We start from the raw sequence: 12,550 nt of genomic DNA, 5'->3' as shown, positions 1-12,550 counted from the left end.
ATTTACTGAGAATTTTCTGTGGTTTGTCACTATGTACGGTATACTTATTTCACCTCATACTCAACAGTAATACTCAGGTATTATCACGCTGTTGATATAGATACAAAAACGGAGGGTCAGGGAGACTGGGTAACTTGCCCAGTACCACACATCTTCTAAGGTAGAGTTAGATTGCAAACTGGGCTTTAAAATGACTTCTGTCCCTGCTGCAATTTTGTTTTATATTTTTATTATTGCATATTTTGTATTGAATTGTTATCATTCACATGTCCCTTCTAATGCTTAAGGACAGAGAGTGAGTCTTTCATCTTCACCCTCAATGAACAGTACATCAATGGCTACCTTAATAAATGTTTGCCAACCTCTATGCTTACTTTCTTGCTGTCTTTGCAGGCTGTCCTTTAAGAATATGACTCACATTCCCTGATGATGTTAATATTTCGAGGACACTACCAGATTCTTTTTGTGTTTATTTTCTCTCTTTTAATCATGTAGATCTTGTAGTGACTTAATTATTAAAATTTCTTGTTCCAGAAATTTTTTATAAATGATCTCACTTTATTATTTTATAGTTTAGAAAGCACAAATGTTAATGATAATCTTGTACTCTTTCCTATTACAAAATTTTGCTTTGCACCAATCTCTATTTTTTTTTAAGATTTGTTTATTTATTCATACAGAACTGGGATACAGGCCAGAGGTGTAGGGGCGGTGAGAGGATTCACCAGAGACAGAGTGGGGAGCAGAACAGGCAGATCTACTAAGTACACTGCTGAGGAGAGCAGTGGGCGGGTCAGGAGAGGTCTGCCTCGCCATGTGGATCACCTCTGGGGATGGAACTCATGCTGAAGTGGCTTTAGCTTCCTAGTGCTGTGCTTTAACCCACTGCACCACCAGGGAGGGCCCACCAATCTCTGTTTTTACCCTTTTAGTCTCTTCCCTTCACCATGACATTCTTTACTGTATTTCTTTGATCCTGAGTTAGTGAAAATTTAGCTTAAGAGTTCCCAGTAAGTCTTGTTAACTTGTTTGCTGTTTTTTTATACTACACATATAAGTAAGAATGGTAATTATCTTTCTTTCTGGATTATTGCATAGCACTCTCATTTCAAATTTCACCTATGCTGTCATAGAGAGAAGAATTTAATCTTTTTAAATAGCTGAGTAGTATTCTATTGAATATGTATAGTACACCTTTATCTAGTCATCCAATAAATGATGGACATTTAGTTTCTTTCCATGTCTTGGTTATTGTGAGTAGAGCTGCAAAAAACATGAGTGCATGTATCTTTTTGAAAGACTATTTTTGGACAAGTACCAAACATGGAATTGCTGGATCAAAATACTGGTATATGGTAGTTATATTTTGTTTGGGAATCTCCAGACTGCTTTCTATACCAGAGGAGATGGAAAGCAGGACTAAAGGATTATCTAAAAGGGATAATTTGATAGTGGTGAATAGTACTAGAAATTTTGTTAACGTGTACATTGTGGTACATTTTGTACTATTTGTACAAAAACAAATAGTTTGTAATCCAATGGTAAGTCAAATTAAAAAGAGTTCCAAATGTGTTTTTCCCATATGTCTAGCTTGGGGTCTTACTCTTTTCACTCTGGATTCCTGCCACTACTTGTGGTTGAATGCTGCCTCTGAGCTTGGTGTGGAGGTAGGTAAGGAGAAGTCAAAATGATGCTCCCATACACTAAGGCAAATTGCCCAACTTGGCTACAAGCTGACACTCTATTCCTGATTTCTTCCCCACATTCCTAGCATTTAGGGGCAATCAGTGTTTTTTCTTTTTTTAAATTTTCTCTTTTCATAATGACCACTTCTTTTCAATTAATTTTTTAAAAATACAATATAGGCCCTCCCTGGTGGTGTAGCAGGTTAAGCACAGCAATGAGAAGCTAAAACCACTTCCACATGAGTTCGATTCCTGCCTGTCCCGGAGGTGACCACATCGCATGGCAGACCTCTCCTGGCCCACCCACTGCCCCGCTCAGCAGTGTACTTCGTCCATCTGCCTGTTCTACTCCCCACTCTGTCTCTGGTGAAGCTTCTCGCAGCCCCTGAGCCTCTGGCCTGTACCCCAGTTCTGTATGCACAAATAAATAAATCTTTAAAAAAATATATAATAGTTTATTTTTAGATCATTTTGTGCCTTTTTCCATCTCAGTGTAATACCTGTGGGCTCCCCATCACCAAATCATCCATGTACCATCACCATAGTCCAGTGCACTTCCCTCCCACCACCATTTTTGATCCCATTCCACATTCCACCCGCATAAAATGTTCATTATTATTATTTTCCCATCTGGTCCTTTAACCTCCTGCTATGAGTGAAGCCACCTAGTATTTTTCCTTTTCTTTCAGGCTTATTTTACTAAGCATGATCTTTTCCAGCTCTATCCATGTTGCTGCAAAAGGCATGTATGTTTATTTTTTTGGTTACTGAGTAATATTCCATTGTGTATATGCACCACTTCTTTTTAATCCAGTCATTTGGGCATTTGGGTTGTTTCTATGTCTTTCCAATTGTAAATAAAGCAACAATAAACATGGGGGTGCAGGTGTCTTTTTTGAATCAGTGTTTTTGTGTTTTTTGAGTAGATACCTGGGAGTGGGATTGCTGGGTCATATGGAAATTCTATTTTTAGCAATTTGAGAAACCTCCAAAGAGTTTTTCATGGTGGTTGTACTAGTTTGCATTCCCACCAGCAGTGCAGGAGAGTTTCTTTTTCTCCACATCCTCGCCAACATTTGTTGTTGCTAATTGTTTTAAGATGTGCCATTCTCACTGGGGTGAGGTGGTATCTCATTGTGGTTTTAATTCACATCTCCCTTATTACAAGTGATGTTGAATATTTTTCATGTGCTTGTTGGCCATCTGCATCTCCTCTTTGGGGAGTGTCTTTTTAGCTCTTCTGCCCATTTTTTGATAAGGTTGTTTATTTTTGTTGAGTTTCACATGATGAACACTTTTAAAATCTATTCTCTTAGAAGCTTGCTCGCTCTTTATAAAGTGGGGTCAGTTTTACTGCATTACCTATTTGTAGGAATTTCATGTCAGTGAACATACTGAACTGTGTTCTAGTTTAGGATTATTTATTCATGATCCATTTTCTTTACCATTACCTTCTTTTTTTGGAATTTCTTTCTCTCTTCCATGAAATCAATGAGAATATAATAGTTGTATACAGCATAGGACTCTTTGGAACTGAACTGGATGTAGAAGTCATTTTCTATAGCCTGTTATTTTTGCAATTAAGGATTGACACTATTGTGGATACAGTTATCTGAATTTATACAGGCACGGACCAAACTTGAATAAAAATTTAAGTTCTGTCTTTTGATTCCTAGTCCTACCAAGTCCAGCATGTGATGGACTGACTTGAAAACATTTTTTTTGTGTGTGTGTGTATGTGTGCGCATGCATTCGTTGTGTGTATGTGTGAAGCTGTATAACTTTAATAGAATCTATAGTTGACCTGTTGCATAATGTGAATAAACTAGTTTTTGATTACAGGTAGGACAAGAGACTTACAAAAAGTTATTCTGGGTATTTCTATGAAGTGTCCTACTTTGTTAAGGTTCTTTGTTGGAGATGGTTTTACAATAAATACAAGAAAGTGAACGTTCACATGTTCCTTGCACCCTATTCTTTAAACTTATTTATTAAATATATATCTTAAAGAAAATGCTTACAATTTTTGACCTTTTTTTCTTCTCTTTTGTGACTCATTAATAGTTTGTTGGTCCACTAGGATTCTCAGTGACAATTACCTTGGATAAATGACCTCATGTTGGCAAACCTAAGTCTCTGCAGTATCATTTGGTCAGTACTCTCCAGGGTGCCAATTAGCTGTGTCTCCCATTGAAATTGCTACAAAAATAACATTTGTGCATGGAGTAATGCTAAATTTAACCAGAGAATGTTGAATGTGGTTAGCTCTTTGGAAAAGTTAGGTGTTAGGTCTTTACATGGGTGAATTAGACATATTGTTGTACAATGTCACAGTCCCCAAAAGCTAATACTGAATTGATGCTTCTGGTAACAGGACTGTTGTATAGAGAAATTAATTAACTATCACTTTGTACAAGAGAAGCAACTTCAGTTGAGCCCTGAGCAAGAACCAACACAAATGGGAAGGAAAAGGGCATATAATGAGAAAGTGAAATTCCTTAAAAACTTTTTTTTACCTTTATTGCTATCCAAGTTTGAGATCCAAAAAGAGGAATAAGAATGGTCAAGAGCCAAATGATATTAGAATGTGCCTTGGTTTGAGTTCTGGGCTTTATTTAGTTCTCTTCCTTCAAATTCTATTGGTATGCCAGTTGCTAATATATTTATAGAAGATATTTGCATAACACATATCTGACAAGGGATTTATTTCCAAAAGATATGAACTAGATATGCATTTTCAAAATGTATACACTTAGCAACAAAACAACCAAACTTACTTCATTGTTTATATTGGGTCAGAGTACCTTTGTTTTCTCTATTAATTAGAGACTAATGAGAGCTGAGTCTCTCCCTTGGCAAGCCTAAATGGATTTCATGTGGACCAAGACAATGGCAGTCTAGGAACTCAATCAGGATGCTCTGAGATGGAGGTAACAGATTTGTCTTCTCCTACCATGGTTATTTAAATAGCCAGTTATTTAAATAGACAGTATGAATTGCAAATGTGTTTGAAGTGACTTATAAGACCCAAAAGCTGCCTATACTTGAGGACAAAACATCCTTTCTCTCACTTAAATCTGCTTAGATTGCTAGAGTGGAATATGGAGCATACAGATAGGGACCAAGCTGTGACATGCAACCAGGAAGTCATGACACTTTTTTTTCTTTTGTACTTTTGGTGTTTGGTTTTATTTTTTCCCCTTATTTATTATTATTTCCCCTTTAGGTAACATTGGTTACAACACTGTACATGATTCAGAGGTACAGGGTCATGCCTCCTCAGATATATATATATTTATATACATGACATAATTTTTGATAAAAATAAATTTTTTTTGATAAAAAATGATTTTTTTAAGAGGCAGGATCAGAGAATCCATCTCTCTGCCACTTAGTGTTGCTTTCTCTTTCTTGGTCTCAATTTCCTTCACTGTATAAAGGAGCAAAAACTTTTCTTACAAAAAATTATATGGTTTATGTAAGTAGGAAACAAGACAATATATGTGCAGGAGTTCCTGTTTTTATTTATTTGTTTTTGTTTTGATTTTGGTTGTAACCATTTCCATAGGTAACTAATCAAACATTGCTCCAGATTGGGAGATACTCCCTGCGATGTCTTTGTAATTTTTAAAGGTCATATATGAAGCTGTATATTCAAGTAAATTATACCCATATCTTAAAGTGGTCTTGATTTTTGAAGACTTTTTGAGAATCGTTAAGACTTTCTGAAGACAGTTCTGATCACTCTGGCTTAGGGTATCTTTTCTACTTTAAACATTCTATGATCATGCTACTTGTTTGACATCCTTTAAAGTGGTTATTTTATAAGTTATATACATATATATATTTATATTTATACTAAAATGTAAATATTTAATAACATCCTTACAGTGAGCTACATTACATACTGGGCTGGCATTTCATTATAAAAATTACAGAAACATTAGACTTAGAAAGGTTACCTAGTATTTTTTGCCTGGCATTTTCAGAGGATGAAAAGTTATCTATAAAATTTAAGTGCATAGAATTTTGTTTACTAAATTGAATTGTGCCCATTTGTATTCAGATTCTGTGACATAAGTTTCTTTTCTAGCCTTGTTCTTTCTCTATCATGTGCTATTACTCACAGCTCATGCCTTTGATCACCTCCATTCTCTGAGGTGAACTACAAAGTAGGACACCAGTGTGATTTCCAATATTTTCTCTTTTTATGAGGAAGAGTTGAATATTATTTGACAACTGCAATAGCATGAGATTAAACATGACACTGTCAGCAATGCATAGAGGAGAACATCACAGGGTTAAGGAAAATAAAAGTAATGAAAAATTACCTGAGATTTGGCAACTCCATAGGTAGGAATTATAAACTGTGAGGAAAAAATCAATGAGCTTACTCCAAAATTATTATTCTATGACGTTCCTAACCTCCCTCTCATAATCTTTTTGATTCAGCAGTTTTGCTTTATCTTCCCCGACAACTACCTAGAGAATTTTTCGGGAGTTAGAAGTGGTACTTTGTGGCAATGTGTTGCTGCTTATTTTCTGCAATTACAGTGTTAAGTGGTTATATTAAAGATACCTTGGCTATGTAAAACAAAACAATATTTTTTTTCTTTATAATTTGAAACTTAAGCAGTGACTCTCCACAAAGGTGATTTTCTTTCTTTTTCAGGTAAAATGAGTGTCATCTATGCTGGCAGAGCCAATGGTGGAGCCAACCACTCTGTGGTGACTGAGTTTGTGTTCCTGGGGCTCTCTAATTCCTGGGGAATCCAGCTGCTGCTTCTCCTCTTTTCCTCCGTGTTCTACATGGCAAGTCTGATGGGGAACCTCCTCATTGTGTTCTCTGTGAGCTATGACCCTAAGCTACACTCCCCCATGTACTTCCTCTTGGCCAACCTCTCCTTTCTTGATGTGGGAGTGTGCTCGATTGCAGCCCCCAAAATGATTTATGACCTCTTCAGAAAACATAAAGCCATTTCTTTTGGGGGCTGTATAACTCAGATCTTTTTTATTCATGTCATTGGGGGCACAGAAATGATGTTGCTTATCGCCATGGCATTTGACAGATACGTGGCCATATGTAAACCTCTTCACTACTTGAACATCATGAGCCCACGACTGTGCATTTTGATTTTAGCTGCTTCCTGGATCCTGGGCCTCATCCACTCAGTGGCTCAACTGGCTTTTGTTGTAGACTTGCCATTCTGCGGTCCTAATGTACTGGACAGCTTTTACTGTGACCTCCCTCAGCTCATTAAACTTGCCTGCACAGAGACCAACAGATTGGAATTCATGGTCACAGCCAACAGTGGGCTCATCTCTGTGAGTTCTTTCTTCATACTGATTATTTCTTACATCTTTATTTTGGTCACTGTCAGAAAACATTCTTCAGGTGGATTATCCAAGGCTCTCTCTACTTTGTCAGCTCATGTCACTGTGGTGGTTTTATTCTTCGGACCCTTAATCTTCTTCTATACTTGGCCCTTCCCCTCATCACATTTGGATAAGTTTCTTGCTATTTTTGATGCGGTTCTCACTCCTTTTCTGAATCCAGTTATTTATACATTCAGGAACAAGGAGATGAAGGCAGCAATGAAGAAACTCTGTCATCAACTTGTCAGTTACAGGAAGATGTCCTAAAAACTACTATGACAATTTAAAATTTTATCTTTAAATTCAGTAACAGAAGAAAAAATAGTCATTGAAAATTTAGATTTCTATTATTTTTTTCTGTATTAGGTCACATTTAGGCATTTACCAAGTTGCTGCATATTTCTTTAGTATCCTAACTGGTAAGGATAGGTAACATCAGTGTTTTATATATATATGTAAATTATATATTTTAGTTATTAATAATAATTATGGTATTTTTGTCTTGAATTTTTGGATAAATTAAAACATTTTCTGCTTATTCTCATTATCACTAATGGGAAAAATATTTCAAACCATAGTTGATTATCATCTTAATCCAACTCTTCCAAACAGCCTTCAAAAAATGCCAAACAGAGAATGTGTTGAGCACGTCAGTGCTGGAATTTTAGCATGTTATTTGTTTTCACTTTTACAATTTCCTTGCTTTGAACTGATTAATGGCCTTTTTAAAAACTATACATCAAACTGCCATATTACTCAGTTGCTTTAATTTTTTTTTAGTTCAGTATGTGATTGCTTCCTATTACACCACATCCTTTAATTACCTATAAGTACTGATTGTATAATAGCACTGTAGAATTTTAGAACTGAAATTTGCAAGATTATTTGTTCCAACACCTTTCTTTTATAGATGATAATCAGACAGAGAGAAACTCAGGTCTCTACATTTTTCCCCCTTTAACTTTATTTAGGAATAATTGACAAGTATAATCATATATATTTAAAGCGTACAATGTGATGATTTGATACACATAAATAGTGGTATGAATAAAATAATCTAGATAATGAACACATCCTTCATTCCACAGTTAATTCTTTTTTCTTCCTTTAAAGAAGTCAAAAAAGCAAAACAAAATTAACTAGGCCCACTTGAACTTTCCAATAATAGGCAATACCTCTGGCCTTCTACTATCTTTCTATCTATGCCTCTGATGATAGCAGAAATGACACTAGCATCAACTTTATATGATTACTGATTGTTTCTAAGCTCTTTACTTGCAGTTCAACAAGAAATTTTTGATTGTAACAGTGCTGATCCATTGTCTCTTTAGTGACTTCTTTATATCACTTATTAAATATCTACAATTAGATAGTGCTCCTCTGTCTAGACTGGTATTCTACTTCAATGGACACTCTAAAAAGCATCCATCATGATTTCTTACAGATACCAAGGTTTGGCTATAATTTTAATTAGGCTGCTAGAATTTTATGCATACATTCCTCTCCCTGTTTCTATCAATGCACCTTAGCTTCCATGACTGAACAGGTGAGGCATTTTAGAACTTTTGAGCTGAAGGCAATATAGAACAGAAACAAAATATTTCTGATCTATCAACTAAACTATGCTCTACAAACTAATAACTATTATAAATTTAATCTAATGACTATTATATTAGATTCTTTTAAAAATGTGATCTACATACTCAGGTCTCTACATTATTTTAGCTGTTGGGGTTATTATTTATTCAAGTAAATTCTCTGCTCTCTCCCCTCTCTTCAGCTTCTGGGATACTCATGTACGTATGTTATCTTTCCTAATGGAGCCAGACAATTGTAAAATGTTTTTATTAAAAATAAATTTTTTACTATAACTTTTTAAAACTCTTCTGAGTCATTTCTAGACTTTCATCTTTGAGCTCATTAGCTAATTCTTTTATATGATCTGTTCTATAGCTTATACTTTCTGCTACATTCTTTATCATTTTCAGTTCCTTAGTTACAGAACCTCCAGTTCTTTTTAAGCATTTCAATATCTTTGTCAAAGTTACCTGTTCATTAATTTTATTCCTGAATTCTTTAAATTGCTTTTCTAAGTTTTCTTGCACCTAATGAGTTTCTTCTTGACAACTATTTTTGGCATTTTCTATCCACTAAATCCTTCTTCTGTGTCTTTCAGTTTGGTTTCTAGAGAACTGTCATTCTCTTTTTGTGATACCATGTTGCAATGATTTTGTTTGAAGATATTTTCTTCTGCTTGCACACTGGACAATTTAATTAATGCCTTCCTTATTTTTTTAAGGTTTTGATTCTAATGCAACAATTTAGCCAATAGTTTTTTCCCCCCAGAAGGTGGCACTATGGTTCTAGATTTGGCTTCTCGCCTAACTGTCTTCGGCTAGCCTCTGCTAGAGGAGCAGAGGCACTAACCTGTGCTCAGGTATTGCCTTTGTCTTGGGTTTTGCTGCAGCAAAGATTTGGGAGACAGAGTGGGAGAGGAGGGGCTGGATTTCTGGTAGCTGCTGCTGCTGCCAGAGAGATCTGGGGGCGGTCTAGCTCAAACTCACAGCCCTACTGCTGCTCCTATATGGATTTCCAGGGCCCAGAACGATTATGCTGTTTCTGCTTCTAACGTGTGCTGGAGATTAGGCTGGTGTCCTGCCTTCACTGCTTGCGTGGTTCAACTACCTGTATCAGTACCAGTCCACCTACCTTTTGATATACATACACATGAAACTCTCTGACACACTGGAGAGAACACAGAAACCCTTTTTGAGTATAGATACTCCCATTTGTTAACTGTAAACAGGGGAATAATAAAAGAAGCTTCTTTTATCTGTTAGGTCACGTGTCCGATCCTTTTAATGCTTTATTGAATTCAGTTTGCTAAATTTGTTGAATCTATTTGCACTTATATTCATTAGGGAAATTGATCTGTACTTTTCCATTTTTGTGTGCTATTTTGTCTGGTTTTGGTACAGAGTAATGTTGGACTCTTTTTCAATTTTGGAATAATTTGAGAAGGATAATTATTAGTTTGGTTTTTGTAGAACTCACTAGTGAAGCCATGTTGTTCTGGACTTGTTTTGTTTTTATTTTTGAGATTTTAAGCAATTTCTTGCTTGAAATTGGTCTGTTGAGTTTTAAATTCTTCCTTATTTAGTCTCATATGGTCACATTATTTCCAAGAATTTGTCCATCTCTTTTAGTTTATTCAAGTTACTAGCATACAAATGTTCATAACAATCTCTTGTGGTTCTCCAAATTTTTTTTCTTAAAAGATTTATTTATTTATTTATACATACAGAACTGGGGTCTAGCCAGAGGTGCAGGGGCAGTGAGAGAGATTCACCAGAGACATCCAGTGGGTAGAAGAATAGGCAGATTGACAAAGTACACTGCTGAGGGGAGCAGCGGGTAAGGGAGGAGAGGTTCTCTGAATTTTTGAGATGTCTACTGTATCTTTTTAGTTTCTGATTTCTATTTTTTTCTTTGTAAATCTAGCTAGAAGTTTAACTATTTTGTCTATTTTTTCCCAAAGAACCAGCTTCTGGTTTCACCATCTTTTGGATTGTCTCTTAATTTCTATTTTATTTATTTCTGCTCTAATATTTATTATTTCTTTTTAAAAAGATTTATTTATTTATTTATGCATACAAGAGCTGGGGTACAGGCCAGAGGTGCAGGGGGAGTAGAAGATTCACCAGAGACAGACTGGGAAGCAGAACAGGCTTATCTATTGAAATACACTGCTGAGGGGAGCAGTGAGCCATGTGGGTCACCTCCTTGGCGGGGATCCTACTCATGCTGCAGTGGCTGCTGACAGCTTCATAGTGCTGAGATTTAACCCTTGAGAGCCACCATATTATTTCTTTTCTCGCATTGGCCTTGATTTTGTATGTTCATCTTTTTAAAATTCCTTATGGTGATTAGATAACTTGTTTAAGCCCTTTCTCGTTTCTTGATGCAGGCCTGTATTACTTTTTTTTTTTTTTTTTTTTGGTGGTTGATTTTTAAACAATTGTGATTAGAGAAGTTATTTGGTATGATTTCATTCTTCATGACTTTATCAATAGTTGTTTTGTGACTCAATGTAAGATGATCCTTACATAGGAGTACTCCATTCAACAGAACTTTTAGAGGAGGCCACCCGGACAAACTCATTCAGTCTTTGTCTGGGAAGATTTTTACTGTTATTTCTCGTTTGTATCAGAAAGCAAATCTTCCAGGGTATAGTATTCTTTGCTGGACAGTATTTTTAAGTATTTGCAATACATCATTCTTTATTTTTTTACTACGTTTTTTTTTCACATAGTTCTTCATATTTTGCATCTCAGTTGTAATCCCTAGGGGCTTCCCACCACCAATTCACCTGTGTGCCATCGCCACAGTCCAGTGCACGCTGGAAGAGTTTCTGCTGAGAAGTCTGTATTCTGACTATTTATAAACCACAGACTTTTAGCTTCCCTTACCATATTCCATATTTCTTATTCGTCTTGTAACAGTTGCTGGTTTCCTTTCTTTGTGTCTTGGAATAGAGCTCATTGAGGGTTTTAGCTTCATGGACTGGTATATTTGACTCCTTCCTTAGGTGTGGGAAATTTCCTCTATTATTTCCTAGGATAGGCAGTCCCTTGTCCTTTCTCTCTCTTCCCCCCAGGAATACCCATTATTCTTACATTTGTTTTATTAATGGTGGCAGATAAGTTCTCTAATTGTCCATTGATTTTTTTTAATACCTCATTTCTCTTCCATTCACCTGGATGCTCAGTGTATTATTATCTTGGAGGTCACTGGTTTGATGCTTCATTTGGTTTATTCCACTTCAATAGCTTTCTCATTAAAAGTTCAATATCTACCTTCTATTTACTGATTTTATTTATATACTCATTAATTTTCCCCCAGAATTTTATTGTTTCTATGTCTATTTTTCTGAACTCCCATGTATTTCTTTTATTTGACTTTCTGAATTTTCTATTATCTCTAATTTTTTTCATTACAGCAGTTCTGAACTATGACAGGAAAAAATAAACTTCTGTCTTTTGTGTTTGAATTCTGGAGAGTTGTGATGTCATACTCTTTTGAGATCTGTATTTTCATATGTTATATATATTGTTTTGTCTGCCCATTTTGCCATTTGAGGTCCCCCTATTTTATTGTTGTTGGAAGTGTATTTAGTAATAGCTTAGTGTGTTAAACAATTTTCCTGCAGGTGGTGCTGTGGTTTTGTTTGATTGTATTTATTTGTTTACTTTGATGTTTGCCTGCTCCTGTATATACTCAGATTTGTTTTATAATTGCTGTGTTGGCACAGTTTAGAAGGGCTTGAAGGATTCCAGTTGTGTGGATGTCTGTCGAAAGACCTTCCCTAAAATTTCCCTCCTTTTACAGGGGAATCCTTCAACAAAACCTCCATCTCCTCTCCACAGGGTCCCTGACTGAGCTGACAGCCATTCCACAGGTGGCCCTTACTCCAGATACAAAGGTTAGGT

At 35.8% G+C, this 12,550-nt stretch overlaps 1 protein-coding gene across 1 annotated transcript; it reads left to right on the top strand.

The window, feature by feature from the left end:
* Window positions 1-6,407: 6,407 nt before the first annotated feature.
* Window positions 6,408-7,328, top strand: LOC101627260 (olfactory receptor 4F15-like). Its single transcript, XM_004687497.2, has one exon. The coding sequence runs from the start codon at window positions 6,495-6,497 to the stop codon at window positions 7,326-7,328; it is 834 nt and encodes a 277-aa protein (XP_004687554.2). The 5' UTR covers window positions 6,408-6,494.
* The last annotated feature ends 5,222 nt before the right edge of the window (window positions 7,329-12,550 follow it).

Source organism: Condylura cristata, unplaced genomic scaffold, assembly GCF_000260355.1.
Source record: "Condylura cristata isolate star-nosed mole 26May11 unplaced genomic scaffold, ConCri1.0 scaffold00023, whole genome shotgun sequence".
Classification (NCBI taxonomy): Eukaryota; Metazoa; Chordata; class Mammalia; order Eulipotyphla; family Talpidae; genus Condylura; species Condylura cristata.
Note: the sequence above shows the minus strand (reverse complement) of the source record. Positions and strands in the feature narration are given on the sequence as shown.